General features: G+C 40.1%; 1 protein-coding gene across 5 annotated transcripts in view; it reads right to left on the bottom strand.

Moving 5' to 3' along the window:
* LOC102178625 (phospholipid-transporting ATPase FetA) overlaps positions 1–25,027 on the bottom strand; it is an 84,001-nt gene that overhangs the window by 12,006 nt on the left and 46,968 nt on the right. For all 5 annotated transcript variants that reach the window (XM_018052118.1, XM_018052119.1, XM_018052122.1 and 2 more), the window contains 6 exons: positions 22,193–22,401; positions 17,498–17,541; positions 8,426–8,591; positions 6,332–6,520; positions 5,510–5,625; positions 559–723 (listed from right to left, as the gene is read on the bottom strand). In XM_018052118.1, the coding sequence (XP_017907607.1) occupies positions 559–723; positions 5,510–5,625; positions 6,332–6,520; positions 8,426–8,591; positions 17,498–17,541; positions 22,193–22,401 (889 nt within the window). The remainder of the gene's footprint in view (positions 1–558; positions 724–5,509; positions 5,626–6,331; positions 6,521–8,425; positions 8,592–17,497; positions 17,542–22,192; positions 22,402–25,027) is intronic.

Below are 25,027 nucleotides of genomic sequence, written 5' to 3'. Positions count from 1 at the left end.
CAAGTGCCTTTTTAAAAATAGCAGTTATGCTCTGTCTTCTATTAACACACACACACATGCATGTGCTGATACTCCCAACCTTTCTTCCTGGCTTTATTTTCTTCCACAGAACTGTCACCACCTAACATACTATGTATATATATTACTTTTTGGTCTGTTTTGTCTACTACTACATGCTCAGGGCTTAAAACAGTACCTGGCACAGCACTTAATAAAATGTTGTTGAATGAAAGAGTGAATACTATTGTCTTGATTATTCCATCAATTAATTCTGGATTATCTAATTTGTACATCATCAGACCTTGATTTCTTCCAGCTTACTTAGCTTCTGTGGACATCTTTGGGATAAGAAACACTGCCAGAAGGATGAAATTTACAACCAATGCATTTTTCATTATTTATGGATTACAAAGATCCATGATATCCTGAGTCAGCTTGGATTCCAGTATCCAGAGACAGCCTGAACCTATGATTTGCTGGAAGGCATTCTCAGAGTCTCTGTTCAGTCTCCCAACTGCTCCCCTGCCCCCAATCTGTCCCTGATTTTCGCACACTAACCATAAGGTCTCTTTCAATCTCTTCATAGACAATTGATATTTTATTTTCCCGGTTCTCCAAAGACAAGCAGGCTTCACTGTGCTTCTTGCTCCAGTCCTGGAAGAATGCACTGTCCAGTTCTCGGTAGGCCAGCATGAGGGTGCGAAGGCCATCACTGGCAAAATCCTGGAAGACATGTGTATGCAGAGTGGACTTGGGCTGAGACAGGGCTGAGTCAAGGAATAACAGACTAGCCCCACAGGCTCCCTCTGCCCGCAAGAGAGGGTTTATTGCCTAGTATCACAGGGCTACTACCTAGCCTAACCAGAAAACACCTGTTTTCTTAGTCTGATGCCCTAAAGATTAGGCCAGCATAGCTGGGTATAAAGTCCGAGAATACTTCTGAGAGACAGAAGATTCTAACTTCTACCTATGGTTAGGTAGTTTGCTGTGACCATGGTAAAGAATGAAGCCTTCAGATTTCTTCTAAAATTGGGATAGTTAATTCACCCTCCACACAGAAGATAATGATGTTTATAATATGAGAAAGAAGGGAGTAATAAAGTAAAAAGGAATTTTATAAAAAATAAGGGTGTTACTGTTGTTTTTTTTTACAAGCATACATTCATTTATTTTCGTTTCTCCCTGCCTTCCTTCATCAAGTATTCAGTGGGCATCTTAAATAGCAAATTTGTGTATCTGTCTACAGCTGGTTGGTTTCCCAGGTGGCTCAGTGGTAAAAAATCCACCTGCCCAAACAGGAGATGCAAGTTCATCCCCTGGTTTGGGAAGATGCCCTGGAGAAGGAAATGGCAACCCACTCCCATTCTTCCCTGGGAAATCCCATGGACAGAGAGGAGCCTGGTAGGCTACAGTTCATGGGGTTGCAGAGAGTCAGACATGACTTAGCAACTAAACCATCACCATCACCTATAGCTGGTTGGCTCAGCTGATTAGTCACAGCCAAGAATGCTAATGAGGCCACTGCTGAAATGCCCTCTGGGTAAGTTAGTACCTTTTGTTCTTTGGCCACCAATGTATCCTGCTACTGCTGCTGCTGCTGCTGCTAAGTCGCATCAGTCGTGTGTGACTGTGCAATCCCATAGACGGCAGCCCACCAGGCTCCTCCGTCCCTGGGATTCTCCAGGCAAGAACACTGGAGTGGGTTGCCATTGCCTTCTCCAATGCATGAAAGTGAAAAGTGAAAGTGAAGTCGCTCAGTCGTGTCTGACTCTTAGCGACCCCATGGACTGTAGCCTACCAGGCACCTCCGTCCATGGAATTTTCCAGACAAGAGTACTGGAGTGGGGTGCCATTGCCTTCTCCTAATGTATCTTAACAAACCACAACTATCTTGCAGAAGTATACCCTTGGTTACAAGGAAAGCAAGGTGACAGTGTGGGTAGTTTGGGGAACAATCCATATCTAACTGAAAGTGGGTTAGAAGCAGACTTTGTGTGTTGAGAACGGCAAATGAATAACAATTTGAGCTTTAAAATAATTCACTTTGGCATCATAAGACCAAATAGAAACAGAATTTATCACCTTGATATTTTGTTATTAGTTCTCTGTATAACTCCTGAGTACTTCATGTTAGCTGTCAGATAAAAATAACATCCAGGAATATCTGTAAAGAATCCTATCTCTTTAAAAAATTAATTAACTTATTTGGCTGCGCCTAGTCTTAGTTGCAGCATGTGAGATCTAGTTCCCTGACCAGGGGTTGAACCCCTGGTCCCCTGCACTGAGATCGCAGAGTCTTAACCACTGAACCACCAGGGAAGTCCCAAGAATCCTCTCTCTTAAATCTCTTTACTGTTGACAGGTGAAGCGATAAAAAAGAAGGCTGAGAGATGATCTCAAGAGATTTCTTACAAAGGAAAAAATCTTCATAGTGCTTTTCCTAATGGTTGTACCAGTGTATATTCCCACCAACAGTGTATGAAAGTTCCCTTTTCTCCACATCTTCACCAACCCTTGTTATTTCTTGTCTTTTTGATAATTTAAAATAGAATTACCATATGATCCAGATCCAGCTATTCTACTTCTGGGTATTTATATTTATCCAAATAAAACAAAATCACTAATTCAGAAAGATACATGCACCCTTATGTTCACTGCAGCAATTTTTACAGCACTCAAGACATGGAAACAACCTAAGTGTCCACTGATGAGTGGAACACTACACACTCATAAAAAGTAGAAATCTTGCTATCTGTGACAAATGGATGGACCTTCACAGTATTACGTTGTTTGAAATAAATCAGATAAAGACCAGACACCATATGATTTCACTCATATGTGGAATCTAAAAAACAAACAAATGAACAAACAAAACAAAAACAAACTCAAGATAAAGAGAACAGATGGGGGGTCACTAGAGGGGAAAGGGGTTGGGGGGTGAAAGGGGGTCAACTGACAGGGATGGGTGATAACAAGACAAAGTGGTAATCACTTTGAAGTATATGCAAGTATCAAATTATAATGGTGTATGCCTAAAACTTATTTAATGTTACATACAAATTTTACCTCAATAATATAAGTACATATATGCACATATATATTCAGGAATTAAAAGTATACATCAGCCATTTAAAAAAAGAAGGAAGAGATATGGCAGAAATTGATCTTGCGTGGTGTACTGATAAGAGGACTTGGCAAGCTTAACAATACATTGACAGATTCTTAATCCGTTCAACAAATACTTTAGCAGTCTATCCTTAACATTATTTCCTACATATCTCTTACTTGTATGTTTTTCTTTTCCCTTGTGGGGGGCAAATTGGGGTTCTGGGGTCCTGACTGCTGCTTGTTTTGTGTGATCTGTTTGCTGGATTCCTGTCTTAGAGAGCTTGGAGCTCTGCTTCTGCATGAATGGGTTTCTGGAACTTGACTCTTACAGAATATTCTGTGGTTAATAGACTAATGTAGTCAGGCTCCACTATGGTATCTGTTAAGGTTGGTCAAAAGTGGGTTAGATCTGAAAAAAAAAAAAAAGTTCCAAAAGATCTGAAATGGTTTTATGATTCCCCTTTGAATCCAGTCTGTGGAAATGCTGAGAAGATACCCTAATTCATGTAGCTCTGGATGGTTAAAAGATAAGGGAGGTTTTCAGAGTAGCCTATAACACACACACACACACACACACACACACACACACACACACACACATACACACACACTGAAGAAACAAAACTGTAACCTCAGGAAACCAGTATGAGAGTTGTACTATGAGGGACACGTCAGTGGTTTTTTTCAAAAACTGGAGATGCAATGTTATGTACCATAAAAATCACCCTATTAAAGTACATAATTAAGTGTAATATACAGGTATACAATTAAGTACACAATTATGTATAATATAATGTATATGTATATATATGTATACACCTGCAATGTGGGAGACCTGGGTTCAATCCCTGGATAGGGAAGATCCCCTGGAGAAGGGAACGGCTATCTACTCCAGTATTCTGGCCTGGAGAATTCCAGGGTTACAAAGAATTGAACATGACTCAGCAACTTTCACTTTCTATGTATCTATATGTATATATACTGATAAAGTTGTGCAACCATCACTACTATCTTAATCCCAAACATTTTCATCATCTCTGAGATGATGAAACCCCATCACCTATTAGCAGTCATTCCCATTCCCTTTTCTTATAGCCCCTGGTAACCACTAATCTACTTTCTCTTCTACAGATTTGCCTATTCTGTACATTTCATATAATGAAATAATAAAATACTGGCCCTTTGTGCCTGGCTTCTTTCACTTAGCTTAATATTTCCAAGATTTATCATGCTACACATTGTAGCATGTATTAAGTATGTCATTCCCTTCTGTGACTGAATAGCATTCACTGTACAGATTTATCACATTTTATTTACTCATTTATCCACTGATGGGGATCTGGGTGGTTTCTGTATGAATAATGCTGTTATAAGCATTAGTGTACACGTTTTTGTGTGAATGTAAGTTTTCATTTCTCTTGGGAATATACCTAGGAGTGGAACTGCTGGGTCAGATGACAACTCTGTGCTTAACTTTTTCAGGAAAATTGCCAGATTGTTTTCCAAAATGGCTGCACCAATTTACATTCTCATCAGCAATGTGTGCAGGTTACAATTTCTCTATATCCTTGGGAGTACTCATTATTATCTGGTCATCTGTTTGATTTTAGTTGCCTTAGTGATGTGAAGTAGCATCTTGTGATTTGATTTGCTTTCCCCTGATGGCTATGACATTGAACATCTTTTCATATGCCTATTGACCATTTGTTCTCTGATTTCTGACTACGTGTTAATGTAGGGCCATGCCAAAATGTCCTAATAAAATAGCACTTCCTCCAAACTATTTCTTCCTTAAAATACTTCTCTGATCTGCCTCTTCCCCCATCACATCCCTTGTCCTATCCCCCCCTCCAACCCTTGATATATCCAGGTTTAGGGGTAGAAACCTCAGTGAGCATGAATATGGTTTTCCTTTCTAATGTTAGCAAACTGGAGCTATTCTCTCTGTTACATTTCAAATCCCAGAAGGTGCAAGTGGAGTGGGGCAGGTAGGTACCCGTGGGGATTCTAACCCTATAAATAACAGAGGATGGTGTCACACAGTCACCTACGCAGTCCAGGCCTGGTGATTTCTGCTCCATACCTAAAAGCAGTCTGTTCCTGTCATGACTGGGCCAGGAATCACAGAGTGAACTGTCCTGATTGTAGTAAATGTTCCTACAACACATTCTCATCATGCCCCCTGGGATCCTGGCCCATTCAACTCCTCACTGCAGAAGCTGGCAACTTGGTCAACGAGAATCCCACAGAAGGAGGTAGTTTTTACTCTTCTCTCAATTAAAGACACAGATACCAATCCACCTCATACTGAAACACGCTGACACGGGGACACACATGCGGACACACATCCAGATACACAGAGCCACCTGCTGCTCTCCTGCCCCGCAACCTGAACACTTACATCTAGATGGTCCATGGTTATGTCTTTGAGGGATCTACAGGATGGATGGAGGAGCTGACAGAGGATCGTGTCTGCACCCTTGCAGAATAACAGTATGCGATTTTCAGGTGTTCTCACTGAAAATAAGCAAAGTAAGCAAAGTAACCACATGGGTCCATTGTCACAAGAACATGTTGGAGCCACTGAGGGATGGCAGAAGGCTGTTCCCATGATGTTTGTTTCTGATACCATGGGAGGCTAAGCACTCAGTGAGTGGTCACACAGGGTGAATGATGAGGGCTGGTGAGATATGAGAGAAGATATTTTGGAACCAGTTTTTCCATGGGTTCAACATCACCTATGGAAGACTGATACAGAATCACATTTAGCTTCTCAAGTCCAAGTTCCAGACCCTGCCCATATCTAGTGAGGACCAAGGAATAAAAGTGACCTTCCTCTTCAGTCTGAGGCCCAAACAAAGAGCAAGATAGTATGAATTTCCCCCATAATGTCCACCCCCATTTATCATTCCAAGTTCAGGCTTTATGAGTTTATTCTCCATTCTTATCTTGGCCTTGAAAGTTATGACAAGTCACTATTCAGGATCACTAAATAAGGGGCTTAGCATGTGGTTGTTAAGTTTATATATGTGTATAGAAGGAAATACAAAGAATTATGAGAGAGAAAGTGGGAATGGCTGTGTTTGTATTTGTGGCAAGAGTGCCTTGGAAATGGCATGTGGGTGAGAGAAAATATTTGTGTGCAGACAGAAAAGAAAAATCAATGTATGAATGTATATGAAAGACAGAGAAGGGGAGAAGACTGACAAGGAGGGGCACCCACCAATAACTGACATCCTCTTGCGCGTATTGCTGAAATCCAAGATAGCCAGCAGTTGATAGATTCTCGTTTTCCCCATTTCGACTACCATGATTGTCTCAGACGTGCGGGAACGGAATACAAAGCCAAAGTTCCTGGCAGCAGTGACCAGGGCACCTTCATCTGGGGACTGAGCCTGGTAAACCAGCTCACCTGGCAGGAGACAAGAGGGGAGCCAGAGCCCATAGAGACGTGCGGATGAAGTCCACCCAGAAGTTAGACTGTCTTCCAAGTGGCTGACACAAAGATGGAGCCCAGGAGGGGCATCTTTCTTCAAAATTTCCTCATAGGTCTGGCCCTAAAAGGCCAGGTTGCATAGAACAGGTCAGTTTCTTTTTTCTTTCTAATATTTTCACCTCATTTCACAGACCTGAGTTAGTATTATAGAGGTACACAGTACATGTACACAAACAAAACAGGTAGCTACTTTCTAAGAGGGTAAAGGTGGCTCAGGAGGTTGTTAAAAATGGATGACCCAGAGGGATGGTACAGGGAGGGAGGTGGGTGGGGGGTTCAGGATGGGGAACACGTGTACACCCGTGGTGGATTCTTGTTGATGTACGGCAAAACCAATATGATATTGTAAAGTAATTAGCTTCCAATTAAAATAAATAAATTTAAATTTAAAACAAAAGAAGGTTCCTGGGTCTGACCCAAACTACTGAATCCAGAATTACAAAATCTGGGAGGACAGCCCAGGAAATTGAATTTTAACAAATCTCCTGAGTGAGTCTCAGGCAGATGGGTCTATGTAAAGTGCCTCTGCATAAGACTGGCTGCACTTTGATGAACACTGCTACAGGTAACAAGACTGATGGTTTAGTATGCAATTAAAAAATATATATGAATGAGTACTGTCGCCTTTGAAACTCTCATCCTGGGAAGCTAAATGATTTACTCTGTTGAATCAATCTTTCAACCTGATATTACTCAAGACATTTCTGGAACTCTTCTTTTAGAATACCTCCATAACCTGAGCTATATTTTGGATTATTTCTCTTTTGAAGGCCAATTTAATTTTGAAAAACAATTATGCACCACCAAAATATTATACTTGAGAATAATGTAGATAAGGCAGTATAATTTTAGGTCAGACATAAAATGTGTCCATGGGATAACAAGACTATTTTCTTGTGTGTTTCCTTCCTTGTCACTCAAGGAAGTAAACAAAGGTAAGACCAAATATGCTTCAAGTCATAGCAATTTATTGCTATATCCTCAGACCTGGAGAGGCCTTGGTGGGGTGGGAGCTTATGAAGCCAGATGACACAAGATTTGGGTTCTTATCCCATGTTTGCCTTTCTTAGCTATAGGATTTTAGTCAAGTCACTTAATTTCTTTTAGCTTCAGCTTACTTCGCTATAAAACAAGGATCATTCTTCTTATTCTGCAGAGGGCTGTCGTGAAGACTGTGAGATGTAAAATAAATGAAAGCAACTTGTAAAATTATAAAGTGATGTAAAAATATAAGGTGTTACTCATGGTAGTATTCTATTAAGTCAATTATATTGACTTTAAAAGATGTGATTTACTTGGCTGCCTAAATTCTTGTTTGTTAAGGAAAAAAGTCTTTTAAATTTAAAAATCAGTCATTTCTCATTATTTCTAAAAAAGATTTCAATAAATTCATGGATGACGTTGTATTTGGTGACTGAAGAAATTAGGGTATATGGGGATACATTTAAATTGTGAAGCAACAAGAGGATGACAACTCATCCTTTAGGAAGTCTTGTCAGAGGTAGTGGAGTTGATCTGCGCAATAAATTAGTCAAACTCTGTGCCAGAACATTAGAGAATTTCAAGTTCCCCAGATAGCACCAAGTTTGATCCCTATCCAATGACTGAATCTTCTTTAAGATCAAGAGGTTGTTTTCTAACTTGAATATATCCAGGGACTAGGAGCTCACTACTTTCCTTGACTATCCATCCCATTGCTGGACAACTCTCCCTATTACAAAGTTCTTTCTTAGATTAAGCCATTACAAACGATATCAACCCCCACCCCCAAATCAGCCTAGACTCGACATTCTCAGTCAATGAGGCCTCATGATTACTCACCTTCTACTTTCTCTTCTGATATCACGGTATGACACAATGAGAGTGACAGGAAAAACAAATGTACCCAGTGATCTCCCTTTTTCACCACTTCAACCAAAGTCTTGTCATAAAATGAAAACTTAGGATCAGCCAGTTTGTTGTAGGAGAAGTCAACCTTTTCTCTTTTCTGGAACACATAAGCCAGAATGAACTTCTCAACAGCAGCTTGATACTTTATAGAAGGTTAACTGATTTAGGGGCAATTTCTGGGATGTGATGAGAACTCTCAGGAGGATGGGAAAAGAAAAGCAAGATAAGTGAGAGAGATCCTGTGCTGGTTTCTGAGGCCTTTGTACTCTGACCTGGACCATCCATTCACTCAGAAAAGATCCATCACACAGGAGAGAAGCTGAGCACTTCCTGGCAGACCCTTCTTGCCCCCTTTCAACTCCAGCTGTCCTAAATGATCAATGGGCATCTTCAGGCTCTATTCTTCCAAGTCCCAAATCCATGACAAATCAAACCTGAGGATACAAGAGGGTAACTGTTCCCTATGAGTAAATGGTTAAGTCTTGTCTCTAGCTGTCCTCTACCTGATTTGGGGAGCTGGGGAGGGAAGGAGTAAGGTACAATGATATCCCTGTGTTGCACTATTCCTATTTTAGCCCACAAAAGGGCTAGAGAGGAATATTACAAGATAGAGGCAAGGATGTATAGCAAGGAAGCTTCAGTATAGACTTCTCACTCACAGACTTAATTTTGAACCATTTGACTTGACCCATCAGCACCCCTGACTCCTTCCTGCCTCTAGTCCTCAAGGTTATTGATCTTGCCTCAATCTTTAGACCTAATATTCACTACCATTTTCTTGGCTATGGGCTGGCTCCTTTAAATGTTGACTGTCATTCATTTCAGGTAGGCTGCTGGTAGCCACCTTGGGTAGACATTCTTTTCTGGCTTCAGTTTGGTCCCAAGACTGTCTTATGCCTATCCTGGAGTGCAGTGTTGTTAACAGACTTCTCCAGGCCATACCAGAACTCTCAAGGATATATAACCAGTTTTTTGTAGTTGTGGTACTATTACACCAGAACTGGGCTTGGCCCCAGTGTGTCAAGTACAGACACAATTGTCCTGCTTGGTGATAAGTTGGGGAAACAGTAGTCTGTAGTGGTCTATACTGGCTCTTTTCTCTGTCCCATCTAGAGGGGTTTTTGTCATGATAGTGAGAGAGAATGGTCAGATCCAGAGCCAAGTTCTAAACCTGGCCAAACACAGAATTGCGAGTTCTGGTAAGTTTGTGGGTTCAGTAATTTAAGATAACTCATTACATAGCATCCTCTGAGGCTTTTCTAGAACTGGGCTCTTGTACTGGTACATTCTTTGAGACTAGAAGCTGGTGAGTGATGAGAGAGAAGTTGGAGAGGTAGGTATGAGGCAGATCCTGCATTATCATATTATATGCAATAGGGAACCACAGCAATTTTATGCTGAGAGTCATATGATCAGATAGTCCTCTGGTAGCACCATGAAGAATATATTGGAAGTAGCAAGACAGGAGGCTGGGAGACCAGTTAGTAGGCCACTCAGTAATTCACAAAAGAAATCATGAAGTAGTGACAAAATAAATATTAAATTCAGGGCATGGTTTGAAAATGTTTTTGACAAATTGACCTGGGGATACCTGAAGGGCATACAGGTAGTAACAAAAGCAGGTACATATAGTTTTGAAGCTCAGGTAAGAGATCTGAGCTAGTTTCTAATCTCCTGTTACAGACAAGCAATGTTTGAGAACACCAGACCTAGTTGGGTACAAGACTGAGGCAGGGATGGTTTGGAGCTGCAGTACAGCATGATTTAAGAGGTATTATTCATGAATTACTCTGAAATTGGAAGTCAAACATTCAGTTGAATAAGACTGAATGGCAAATCCAAGTCCCAGACAAAAGGATGGAAACCAGATAAGAGGAAATGAATATAGAATAGAGGGTAGATGATACAGTAATGAATTGAGGAAGCTCTTTGAGATGCTGTGACACAGCTATAGTTATCATAGGATATCTTTAGCCTTGGTCATGAAAGGGGAAGGAGATAAAAAGGGTCCCTGGATACGTGGATTTGGAGTTCATTAGTAAGTAGGCAGTAAGGTCAGTAAAAACATGATACTATAAAGATGGAAAAAGAGGTACAATAATAGAGCCCTGGGGGAGAAGGGAGTGAGATGTGGTTGAAAGCCTGAGGGTGGTGAATTTGGGAATAGCTAATAAAAAGAATTAAGAATTAAACTGACCACAAATAGATTAAAAAATTATCCAAGCGGCCCTGGAAACCCAAAAGAAGTTGGAGTCTCTGAATTTGCAAAGGTTTTGTGATCTCCAAAAAGTACTTGGCATTCTGAGATTAGAAACAGAGAAGCGTAGATGGCTTGATTAATTCAAGATTGAATTTTATTGGGAGATCAAAGAGGGGGAAAAAAGGGAGGTGTTGAAGATGCTCATGATCTTGGGTACAGATGGGGGAAAGGAAGCAAAGTCACAAGGGATTGACAGACTGGAGAAAAAGGTGAACAGAGAGTGTGTAAATCTTCCTAGGATAAGAAAGTAGGTACACTAGGAGTCAAGTACGAAGAAGACTGGAGGAATAGGTTTGTGACCAGAGATCACGACAAGGGAGTTTACAATTTCATAGTACAATTCTGGATGGTGACATGATGACCCAGAAATGGATGATACAGATTTTTTTTTTGAGTCCAAGAAGTAATCTGAAAGATTAATTCTTTCAGACACCTGAAAGCATCTATGGTGCTAGATCTCCCATAAAGAAACCAATACCACCAAGATGACAGCAGGGACTGGGCAGAGAGGGAAAAAATGAAAAAGGTTCAAAGTGCTCAAGATGAAGTGGAGAAGCCAGGAGATCTGTAAATGTCAACGAAAGGAAGAGAGAGGAGGATGGCCAGAAGGCATCACAACACATTGTATCACAGGAAGAAAGATTATATGAGGGAGAAAAAGTAATAGTTTATAAGTGGCACAGGAAAGAATGTCCCTGGTGGTCCAGCGGTTAAGAATCCACTTTCTAATGCAAATCAAAACCACAATGAGGTACCATTTCAAGCCAGTCAGAATGGTTGCGATCCAAAAGCCTACAAGCAATAAATACTGGAGAGGGTGTGGAGAAAAGGGAACCCTCTTACACTGTTGGTGGGAATGCAAACTAGTTCAGCCACTATGGAGAACAGTGTGGAGATTTCTTAAAAAAACTGGAAATAGAACTGTCATATGACCCAGCAATCCCACTGCTGGGCATACACACTGAGGCGACCAGAACTGAAAGAGACACGTGTACCCCAATGTTCATCACAGCACTGTCAGGACATGATGTCCATCAGCAGATGAACTGATAAGAAAGCTGTGGTACATATACACAATGGAGTATTACTCAGCCATTAAAAAGAATACATTTGAATCAGTTCTAATGAGGTGGATGAAACTGGAGCCTATTATACACAGTGAAGTAAGCCAGAAAGAAAAACACCAATACAGTATACTAATGCATATATATGGAATTTAGAAAGATGGTAATGATAACCCTGTATGCGAGACAGCAAAAGTCACACAGATGTATAGAACAGTCTTTTGGACTCTGCGGGAGAGGGAGAGGGTGAGTGATTTGGGAGAACAGCCTTGAAACATGTATAATATCATATAAGAAACGAATTGTCAGTCTAGGTTCGATGCAGGATACAGGATGCTTGGGGCTGGTGCACTGGGATGACCCAGAGGGATGGTATGGGGAGGGAGGAGGGAGGGGGGGTTCAGGATTGGGAACATGTGCACACCTGTGGCGGATTCATGTTGAAGTATGGCAAAACCAATACAATATTGTAAAGTAAAAAAAAAAAAGAAAGAACCCACTTTCTAATTCAGGGGTCCCAGGTTTGAAGCCTGATTGGGGAACTAAAATATGCTGCCAGGCAACAGCCTGTATAGTGCAACTAGAGAAGCCTGTATGCCGCAACTACTGAGCCCACATATTTAGAGTCTGTGTACTGCAAGAAGAGAAGTTCATGCACTACAATGGAGACCCAGTGCAGCCAAAAGAGAAAAACGTGTCACAGGATAATGAGGACAATATCTTTGGGATTTTGGTATGCTGAGCGTGAGAGATGGAGGAAAAGGAATACTCTCAGGGAAAGTTATCTTTCATTCAAGGTAGGTAGAAGAAAGCATTTTTAGGAAAAGATTCCATTGATCCAGAGGAAAATGTGTTATGGTCACACAGTAGTGAAAGGAACAGGAAGAGAAAGGATGCTCCACGGTAACAGCTTACTCCCTAGAAGCAATCTTTGTTGATTTTGCCAAGGTCATTAGCAGAGTCCCTGCCAGAGGATTGAAGGCAAATACTGATTTTATTTCCCATTTCCAATCTCTCTGGATGGATAGGGTGAGGCATTAGTTGGGAGCTAGAGTTAGCTGTTCAGTATGTAAATCAAGTGGCTAAGGATTTGGAATTGGTCCTGATAGGAAAAGAATAGGGTGAAGAGTACCCTGAATGTAATGAAAGAAGCCTTATGAAAGAAGGTTTAACTCAAATTCATAAATAGCCAAGATCCAATAATGGAAAAAAAGGGTAAAAATGAACCAGCCTGAGACAGGAAGAATGAAAAGGAAAATATTTTTACAATTGTGTGGGTTAGGACTTTTGAATATGTCACAGATCCTGAACTTATAAAAGAAAAAGATTGATAGAATTGGTTACATAAATTAAATACTTCTAATCAAAAATTTACAAACAAAATACAAAAATGGAAAAAATAATTGTAATATATATACCAAAGGAAAAGTTGATATTTTTACTGAATAAAGACCCCTTGGAAATAAGAAAAAAACCTCAAAGAATATGAACATGCAATTCACAAAGTAACAATATATAGGCAATAAAGTGATTGGGAAGAAGAAAGAAACTAAGTATATAAAAATGATTCAATCTGATTAGTAATCAAAGAAAGGTAAATTAAATCAGATATAATTTTCACCAATTAAATTTCTAAAGATTGAAATATTAACATCTAGTACTGACAAGGACATGATAAAAGAGGAATTTTCCTATAATTTTGGTGGGATTATAAACTGATGCAGTCTATCCAGAGGGCAATATGGCACTATTAAATGCATTAAAACTCTAGCCACCCTTTCAGCAACTAATTCTCTTACAGGACTTTATTCTAAGGAAATAATTATCAGAAGAGGAGACAAAAATGTATGTACCTGGGTGCTTATCATAATGCTATTTATAATAGCAAAAGACAGCAGAATAAAAACAGGGGATTGGCTACATCAAGGTACATCGATATAAGTCAATGGTGAAAAATTGAAAGCATTTCCCCTAAAGTCAGGAACAAGACAAGGGTGCCCACTCTCACAACTACTATTCAACATAGTTTTGGAAGTTTTGGCCACAGCAATCAGAGCAGAAAAAGAAATAAAAGGAATCCGTATTGGAAAAGAAGAAGTAAAACTCTCATTCTTTGCAGATGGCATGATCCTATACACAGAAAACCCTAAAGACTCCACCAGAAAATTACTAGAGCTAATCAATGAATAGCTCCAAAATTGGATCTTTTTTTGGGCTCCAAAATCACTGCTGATGGTAACTGCAGCCATGAAATTAAAAGACGCTTACTCCTTGGAAGAAAAGTTATGACCAACCTAGATAGCATATTCAAAAGCAGAGACATTACTTTGCCAACAAAGGTCCATCTAGTCAAGGCTATGGTTTTTCCTGTGGTCATGTATGGGTGTGAGAGTTGGACTGTGAAGAAGGCTGAGTGCCAAAGAATTGATGCTTTTGAACTGCGGTGTTGGAGAAGACTCTTGAGAGTCTCTTGGACTGCAAGGAGATCCAACCAGTCCATTCTGAAGGAGATCAGCCCTGGGATTTCTTTGGAAGGAATGATGCTAAAGCTGAAGCTCTAGTACTTTGGCCACCTCATGCGAAGAGTTGACTCATTGGAAAAGACTCTGATGCTGGGAGGGACTGGGGGCAGGAGGAAAAGGGGACAACAGAGGATGAGATGGCTGGATGGCTCACCGACTCGATGGACGTGAGTTTGAGTGAACTCTGGGTGTTGGTGATGGACAGGGAAGCCTAGCGTGCTGCGATTCATGGGGTCGCAAAGAGTCGGACACGACCGAGCAACTGAACTGAACTGAATCAACGAATATAGTAAAGTTGCAGGATATAAAATCAACACAGAGAAATCCCTTGCACTCCTATACACTAACAATGAGAAAACAGAAAGAGAAATTAAGGAAACAACTCCATTTACCATTGCAATGAAAAGAATAAAATACTTAGGAATATATCTACCTAAAGAAACTAAAGACCTATATATAGAAAACTATAAAACACTGGTGAAAGAAATCAGAGAGGACACAAGTAGATGGAGAAATATACCGTGTTTGTGGATCGGAAGAATCAATATAGTGAAAAAGAGTATACTACCCAAAGCAATCTATAGATTCAATGCAATCCCTATCAAGCTACCAACAGTATTTTTCACAGAACTAGAACAAATAATTTCACAATTTGTATGGAAATACAAAAAAACCTTGAATAGCCAAAGCAATCTTGAGAAAGAAGAATGGAACTGGAGGAATCAACCTGCCTGACTTCAGGCTCTACTACAAAGCCACAGTCATCAAGACAGTATGGTACTGGCACAAAGATAGAAATATAGATCAATGGAACAAAATAGAAAGCACAGAGATAAATCCACGCACCTATGGATACCTTATCTTCAACAAAGGAGGCAAGAATATACAATGGAGAAAAGACAATCTCTTTAACAAGTGGTGCTGGGAAAACTGGTCAACCACTTATAAAAGAATGAAACTAGAACACTTTCTAACACCATACACAAAAATAAACTCAAAATGGATTAAAGATCTAAATGTAAGGCCAGAAACTATAAAACTTCTAGAGGAAAACAATGGCAAAACACTCTCCCACATAAATCACAGCAGGATCCTCTATGACCCTCCTCCCAGAATATTGGAAATAAAAGCAAAAATAAACAAATGGGACCTAATTAAAATTAAAAGCTTCTGCACAACAAAGGAAACTATAAGCAAGGTAAAAAGACCGCCTTCAGAATGGGAGAAAATAATAGCAAATGAAGCAACTGACAAAGGATTAATCCCCAAAATATACAAGCAAATCCTGCAACTCAATTCCAGAAAAATAAACGACCCAATCAAAAAATGGGCCAAAGAACTAAACAGACATTTCTCCAAAGAAGACATACAGATGGCTAACAAACACATGAAGAGATGCTCAACATCACTTATTATTAGAGAAATGCAAATCAAAACCATAATCAGGTACCATTTCACGCCAGTCAGAATGGCTGCTATCCAAAAGTCTATAAGCAATAAATGCTGGAGAGGGTATGGAGAAAAGGGAACCCTCTTACACTGTTGGTGGGAATGCAAACTAGTTCAGCCACCATGGAGAACAGTGTGGAGATTCCTTAAAAAACTGGAAATAGAACTGTCATATGACCCAGCAATCCCACTTCTGGGCATACACACTGAGGAGATCAGAATTGAAAGAGACACGTGTACCCCAATGTTCATCACAGCACTGTTTATAATAGCCAGGACATGGAAGCAACCTAGATGTCCATCAGCAGATGAACTGATAAGAAAGTTGTGGTACATATACACAATGGAGTATTACTCAGCCATTAAAAAGAATACATTTGAATCAGTTCTAATGAGGTGGATGAAACTGGAGCCTATTATACACAGTGAAGTAAGCCAGAAAGAAAAACACCAATACAGTATACTAACGCATATATATAGAATTTAGAAAGATGGTAATGATAACCCTGTATGCGAGACAGCAAAAGTCACACAGATGTATAGAACAGTCTTTTGGACTCTGTGGGAGAGGGCGAGGGTGGGATGGTTTGGAAGAATGGCATTGAAACAAGTATATTATCATATGTGAAACAAATCGCTAGTCTAGGTTCAATGCATGATACAGGATGCTCGGGGCTGGTGCACTGGGATGACCCAGAGGGATGGGATGGGGAGGGAGGTGGGAGGGGGTTCAGGATTGGGAACACATGTACACCCGTGGTGGATTCATGTCAATGTATGGCAAAACCAATATAATATTATAAAGTAATTAGCCTCCAATTAAAATTAAAAAAACAGATATATTGATATATCTGGATATGACAGTCATTCAAAATGATATAGATGTAGACATAAATTTACCTAAATATATGGTCATGGAAGGAGGGCCACAATATATACTGTGTCTGATGAATAATAAGAGGCTGAAAATAGCATGGATGCTGTGATCCATCCATCCTTCCTTCCTACTTATCTATCTATCAGACCAGATGTATATGTGTGTATATATACACATGAAAAGCATCTGAAAAGATAAATACTCCCAAATTTGACACTGGTTATCTAAATGAGACTAAATCATTTTTAACTTTCTTCTTCATACATTTCAATATTGTTTGAATTTCTTTTATTATGAGCACAGATAACTTTTTTAAACAGAAAAAAACCCAATAAAGCTATTTTCAATTTATTTACTTATTTACTAATAAGTAAATAAATGTTTTAAAGGAATTTTAATAGTACTATTGAGAAAACAAGTAATATTTATATGCAGAACTAGAATTTATTCTCGAGTAATGTAATGTCTTCCAAAAAAGTATCTTAAACCACTATTCATTTGCTGTCCTAGATCATTTTTATGAGCTTACGGATTTATCCCTTTGCTGGCTTCTTCAGACATCTTGACTTTAAAAATATTTATATATCATTTGTATGTAACTATATACATAATAACCTTCTTATAAAAAGCTATTTTCATTTAAAAACACAAACCTAAATCTGCTCAAATAAACAGAGGTTATTTCCATTATGCATTCTGATATTACAGGGCCAATAACAGCTGGGGTATTTCAGGGGCTTGGTGAGTCCCGGTCTGTACTGAAGATGATGCTGTAAAGCACAGCCTAGCTCAGCTCCCGCATGCACTTCACAGGGAGCTGTAAACACTCACCTTCGAGACTTCCGTCCTAGGTCCGCTTTTGTCACAGACATCACCTGTTGGTTAAGGAAACAGAGGACACACTTGGCAAAGGTTTTAAAGAAGGATTTACATTTCTTTTTATTGTGGTAAAAGATATATAACATAACTTTTCATTTTAACCATTTTTCAGTTAAATAATTAGTATCATTCACAATGTTGTGCAACACTCACCATTATATATTTCTTAAACTTTTTCAGCATCCTAAACAGAAACTCCTTACTTTCCCTTATTCCCAGCCCCTGGTAACCTCTAATCTGCTTTCTGTCTCTATAAATTTGCCTATTCTAGATGTTTTATACAAGTAGAATGATACACTATTTCCTATTTTGTCTGGCTCATTTCACATAGCATAAAGTTTTCAAGAATCATTCATGTTGTAGCATGTGTCAGAACTTTATTACTTTTTATGTTGGAGGTCGTGACATTGTACAGGACACAGGAGTCAAGACCATCCCCAAGAAAAAGAAATGCAAAAAAGCAAAATGGCTATCTGGGGAGGCCTTACAAATAGCTGTGAAAAGAAGAGAAGTGAAAAGCAAAGGAGAAAAGGAAAGACATACCCATTTAAATGCAGAGTTCCAAAGAATAGCAAGGAGAGATAAGAAAGCCTTCCTCAGCGATCAATGCAAAGAAATAGAGGAAAACAACAGAATGGGAAAGACTAGAGATCTCTTCAAGAAAATTAGAGATACCAAGGGAACATTTCATGCAAAGATGGGCTCAATAAAGGACAAAAATGGTATGGACCTAACAGAAGCAGAAGATATTAAGAAGAGGTGGCAAGAATATACAGAAGAACTGTACAAAAAACAACGTCATGACCCAGATAATCATAATGGTGTGCTCACTCATCTAGAACCAGACATCCTAGAGTGTGAAGTCAAGTGAGTCTTAGAAAGCATCACTATGAACAAAGCTAGTGGAGGTGATGGAATTCCAATTGAGCTATTTCAAATCTTGGAAGATGATGCTGTGAAAGTGCTATACTCAATTTGCCAGCAGATTTGGAAAACTCAGCAGTGGCTACAGGACTGAAAAAGGTCTGTTTTCATTCCAATCCCAAAGAAAGGCAATGCCAAAGAATGCTCAAACTACCACACAACTGCACTCATCTCACATGCTAGTAAAGTAATGCTCAAAATTCTCCAAGCCAGGCTTCAGCAATATGTGAACCATGAACTTCCAGATGTTCAAGCTAGATTTAGAAAAGGCAGAGGAACCAGAGATCAAATTCCCAACATCTGCTGGATCATCGAAAAAGCAAGAGAGTTCCAGAAAAACATCTATTTCTGCTTTCTTGACTATGCCAAAGCCTTTGACTGTGTGGATCACAACAAACTGTGGAAAATTCTGAAAGAGATGGGAATATCAGACCACCTGACCTGCCTCTTGGGAAACTGATATGCAGGTCAGGAAGCAACAGTTAGAACTGTTGCTGGAACAACAGTTAGAACTGGACATGGAACAACAGACTGGTTCCAAACAGGAAAAGGCGTACGTCAAGGCTGTATATTGTCACCCTGGTTATTTAACTTATATGCAGAGTACATCATGAGAAACGCTGGGCTGGAGGAAGCACAAGATGGAATTAAGATGCTGGGAGAAACATCAATAACCTCAGATATGCAGATGACACCACCCTTATGGCAGAAACTGAAGAAGAACTAAAGAGCCTTTGGATGAAAGTTAAAGAGGAGAGTGAAAAAGTTGGCTTAAAGCTCAACATTCAGAAAACTAAGATCATGGCATCTGTCTGCATCACTTCATGGCAAATAGATGGGGAAACAACAGAAACAGTGTCAGATTTTATTTTTCTGGGCTCCAAAATCACTGCTGATGGTGATTGCAGCCATGAAATTAAAAGACACTTACTCCTTGGAAGAAAAGTTATGATCAACCTAGATAGCATATTCAAAAGCAGAGACATTACCTTGCCAACAAAGGTCCATTTAGTCAAGGCTATGGTTTTTCCCGTGGTCATGTATGGATGTGAGAGTTGGACTATAAAGAAAGCTGAGGGCTGAAGAATTGATGCTTTTGAATTGTGGTGTTGGAGAAGACTCTTGAGAGTCCCTTGGACTGCAAGGAGATCCAACCAGTCCATCCTAAAGGAAATCAGTCCTGAATGTTCATTGGAAGGACTGATGCTGATGCTGAAACTGCAATATTTTGGCTACCTGATGCGAAGAGCTGACTCATTTGAAAAGACCCTGATGCTAGGAAAGATTAGGGGCAGGAGGAGAAGGGGACAACAGAGGATGAGATGGTTGGATGGCATCAACGACTCAATGGACATGGGTTTGGGTGAACTCTGGGAGTTGGTGATGGACAGGGAGGCCTGGCATGCTGTAATTCATGGGATTGCAAAGAGTTGGGACATGACTGAGTGACTGAACTAAACTGAACTCCTTGGAAGGAAAGTTATGACCAACCTAGACAGCATATTAAAAAGCAGAGACATTACTTTGTCAACAAAGGTCCATCTAGTCAAGGCTATGGTTTTTCCAGTGGTCATGTATGGATGTGAGGGTTGGACGATAAAGAAAGCTGAGGGCCGAAGAATTGATGCTTTTGAACTGTGGTGTTGGAAAAGACTCTTGAGAGTCCCTTGGACTGCAAGGGGATCCAACCAGTCCATCCTAAAGGAGATCATTCCTGGGTGTTCATTGGAATATACAAATGTGAGAGCTGGGCAGTAAAGAAGGCAGAGCGCTGAAGAATTGATGCTTTCAAACTGTGGTACTGGTGAAGACTCTTGAGAGTCCCCTGGAAAGCAAGGAGATCAAAACAGTCAATCTAGAAGGAAATCAATCCCGAATACTCTTTAGAAGAACTGATGCTGAAGCTGAAGCTCCAACACTTTAGCTACCTGATTCAAACCGCTGACTCATTAGAAAAGACCCTGATGCTGGGAAAGATTGAAGGCAGAAGGAGAAGAGGGCAAAAGGATGAGATGGTTGGATGGCTGATTCAATGATCACTGATTCAGTGGACATGAACTTGGGCAAACCCTAGGAGATGGTGAGGGACAGGGAAACCTGGCTTGCTGCAGTCCATGGGATCACGAAGAGGCATACATGACTTGGTGACTGATTAACAGCAATATTCCATTAAATGGATATATTACAGTTTGTTTACCTATTCAATTGCTGATGGAAACATGGGTTGTTTCCACCTTTGGCTATTGTGGATACTGCTGCCATGAACACGCATACATCTCTCTGTTTGAATCCTTGTTTTCTTTTTCCTCTTTTTGGTATATACTTAGGAATGGAATTACTGGGTCATACAGATCTGCCTGCAGTGCAGTAGATCTGGGTTTGATCCCTGGGTTGGGAAGAGCCCCTTGGAGAAGGAATGGCTATCCACTTCAGTATTCTTGTCTAGAGAATTTCATGTACAGAAGAGCCTGTTTGGCTACAGTCCATGGGATCACAAAGAGTTGGACACTACTGAGAGATCAATACTTTTACTTTTTTTTCATAGTAATTTAAAGTAGGACTTAAAAAACATTCATTTATTTGGCTTCATTGGGTTTTAGTTGCAGCGTGCCTGCTTCTTAAGTTGTGGCTTTTGGGTTCCAGAGGGCTCAGTAGTTGTGGTGTAAGGGCTTAGTTGCTTCACCATATGTGGAATCTCAGTTCCCCTATCAGGGATCAAAATCAAGTCTCCAGAATTGGAAGGTGGATTCTTGTGGAACTTGAATTCACTTGGAATTAGGTTCTTGACCAGTAGATAGCATAGACAGATTGAGGGTGGAAGACAATTTGATGCCAAGTGCAGAAACACCCAGGACCCTTTGCAACCCTTCCTAGCATATGATCAGGTCTCACAATGAGTTAAAAATTAAGATCCTCACCCAAATCAACCACCCAAAAAGAAGCTTTCAGAGTTTATACATGTGGAAACTTGTTTGGCAGGAGTAATAGAAAATATTAGAATGCTCTAGCTTTTAAAAATATTTTAACTTTAATTTTTAAATTTAATTCTTAAATTTAAAAAAATCGTACATTTTAAAGTGTACAATTCAGGGGCATTTAGTGCGTTCACAATGTTTTGCAACCACCACATCTTTCTAGCTTCAAAGCTTTTTCATCATCCCAGAAGAATATTCCATGTGCTCTAGCTTTTTCGATGTGATTGCTTTCCTTCGCTAGTTACTGCCATAATGTTCATACATATGAACACTTAACACTATCACAAAAACAAGCTCCTCTAACACAGGAAATAAATGAACAACTGGGTATGGGAGACACTGATCAAATTCTGAACACCCTTTGATGGCTTCTTTCTAGACTGTTTATTGGACTGAGGCAGAATCAGGAGAATAGCAGCTTCAGTAACATCCTGGTTGCACCATCTGATTTAATGTGAGTAACTAACATTCCCAAGACAACGGCAATTCTCTGAAGACAGAGATTAAGTCTCATACATCTTTATATTTCCAGTGTCCCACACAATGGATGGCATCTATAATGTGCTACATAAGTGTTTTTTGGTTAGAACTGAATGGACTAGGTGATCTTTGCTTAGCGGACAGCAAGTTGTAAGAGTAAGAAAATATGAATTTAGAGACATATAAATTTAGAGATAGATTATTCCTGAGAACAACCTGCAACGTAAAATTTCCCCAAGATTAAGGGAAAGCAGAAAGACATGCATACCATATAATATCCCGTTAATTGAACACTTGTTGAAAATCATAATGTTTTGAGTCAGGGTCCCTGTTTTGTCAGAGAACACGTATTTGACCTGGCCGAGCTCCTCATTAAGGGTGGTGGTACGAGCCTGTGCTGGCATGTTCTTCGGTTCATAAAACATCTTCTGATCCCAGTTGATATAGAAACTGTTGCCCAATCTTATTATCTCAACACTAAGGAGAAAGCAAGAAAAGAAGGGTCCTGGGTCAATGCAGGGCAAGTAAATTCATCCCCCTGGTTTCCTTCTTTCCAGTCCTGTGGTAGAAATGAAAATCAGAATACCTTCTCTCAGAACCTACAGTCTTGAAGGACCCTTCATACTATCCAACCCATTGTAATTCTACTTTGATCATTATCACTCAAGTCTTTACTTGATTACCAGATACACTGATTAACTTTGCTGAAGCATATTCCTTTTATACTACTTCTTTCAAAATTTTAAAAATTCTGTAACAATGCAAGGCCTGACAGAGTTAAGCTAGTTTATAAAAGGCAACCAAAGCTTAATTAGAGGGGTATTGCTGCTGTCACATAAACTCATTGATGGGGAGGAGAGATACTTGAGACTGGAGACAGTGCTTCTTTGTTTCAGAAGAGGAAGGGGAAGATCTGCGAGACTCAGAAACAGCTTACAGGAGCTGATCCTCTGATAAATTTCTCGGCAGACCAGCCTGCCGGTAGGGTAGCTTTTTACTAAAACAGCTTCCTCTCCATTTTTATCTGAATTTTCCCAGTTGTGTGAGTCACATTCCACTTTTATTCTACATAACATGCTTTATGGATTCCCTATGGCTTCCCTCGTGGCTCAGCCAATGCAGGAGATGTGGGTTTGATTCCTGGGTTGGGAAGATCACCTGGAGAAGGAAATGGCAACCCACTCCAGTATTCTTGCTTGGAGAATCCCATGGACAGAGGAGCGTGGCAGGCCACAGTCCATGGGGTCACAAAAGAGCTGGACATGACTTAGCAACTAAAAAACAACATGGTTAACAAGCATCTTCATTTTAAAACAGTGCAGACTTTTTAAGTGCCGTCCTTCCTATCATCATTCATATTTCAGTTCAGTTCAGTTCAGTCACTCAGTCGTGTCCGACTCTTTGTGACCCCATGAATCACAGCACGCCAGGCCTCCCTGTCCATCATCATCTCCCAGAGTTCACTCAAACTCATGTCCTTCGAGTTGGTGATGCTATCCAGCCATCTCATCCTCTGTCATCCCCTTTTCCTCCTGCCCCCAATCCCTCCCAGCATCGGTCTTTCCCAATGAGTCAACTCTTTGCATGAGGTGGCCAAAGTACTGGTGTTTCAGCTTTAGCATCATTCCTTCCAAAGAACTCCCAGGGCTGATCTCCTTTAGAAAGGACTGGTTGGATCTCCTCGCAGTCCGAGGGACTCTCAAGAGTCTTCTTCAACACCACAATTCAAAAGCATCAATTCTTCACCCCTCAGCTTTCTTCACAGTCCAACTCTCACATCCATACATGACCACGGGAAAAACCACAGCCTTGACTAGACGGACCTTTGTTGGCAAAGTAATGTCTCTGCTTTTGAATATGCTATCTAGGTTGGTCATAACTTTTCTTCCAAGGAGTAAGTGTCTTTTAATTTCATGGCTGTAGTCACCATCAGCAGTGATTTTGGAGCCCCTCAAAACTAAAGTCTGCCACTGTTTCCACTGTTTTCTCATGAAGTGATGGGACCAGATGCCATGATCTTTGTTTTCTTAATGTTGAGTTTTAAGCCAACTTTTTCACTCTCCTCTTTCACTTTCATCAAGAGGCTTTTTAGCTCCTCTTCACTTTCTGCCATAAGGGTGGTGTCATCTGCATATCTGAGGTTATTGATGTTTCTCCCGGCATCTTAATTCCATCTTGTGCTTCCTCCAGCCCAGCGTTTCTCATGATGTACTCTGCATATAAGTTAAATAACCAGGGTGACAATAGACAGCCTTGACGTACGCCTTTTCCTGTTTGGAACCAGTCTGTTGTTCCATGTCCAGTTCTAACTGTTGCTTCCTGACCTGCATATCGGTTTCCCAAGAGGCAGGTCAGGTGGTCTGGTATTCCCATCTCTTTCAGAATTTTCCACAGTTTATTGTGATCCACACAGTCAAAGGCTTTGGCATAGTCAAGAAAGCAGAAATAGATGTTTTTCTGGAACTCTCTTGCTTTTTCGATGATCCAGCAGATGTTGGGAATTTGATCTCTGGTTCCTCTGCCTTTTCTAAATCCAGCTTGAACATCTGGAAGTTCATGGTTCACATATTGCTGAAGCCTGGCTTGGAGAATTTTGAGCATTACTTTACTAGCGTGTGAGATGAGTGCAGTTATGTGGTAGTTTGAGCATTCTTTGGCATTGCCTTTCTTTGGGATTGGAATGAAAACTGACCTTTTCTAGCCCTGTGGCCACTGCTGAGTTTTCCAAATCTGCTGGCATATTGAGTATAGCACTTTCACAGCATCATCTTCCAAGATTTGAAATAGCTCAACTGGAATTCCATAACCTCTACCAGCTTTGTTTGTAGTGATGCTTTCTAAGGCCCACTTGACTTCACATTCCAGGATGTCTGGCTCTAGATGAGTGATCATACCATCATGATTATCTTGGTCATGAAGATCTTTTTTGTACAGTTCTTCTGTATATTCTTGCCACCTCTTCTTAATATCTTCTGCTTCTGTTAGGTCCATACCATTTCTGTCCTTTATTGAGTCCAACTTTGCATGAAATGTTCCCTTGGTATCTCTAATTTTCTTGAAGAGATATCTAGTCTTTCCCATTCTGTTGTTTTCCTCTGTTTCT

The sequence above is a fragment of the Capra hircus genome, chromosome 8 (assembly GCF_001704415.2).
Source record: "Capra hircus breed San Clemente chromosome 8, ASM170441v1, whole genome shotgun sequence".
In the NCBI taxonomy this organism is placed as follows: Eukaryota; Metazoa; Chordata; class Mammalia; order Artiodactyla; family Bovidae; genus Capra; species Capra hircus.
Note: the sequence above shows the minus strand (reverse complement) of the source record. Positions and strands in the feature narration are given on the sequence as shown.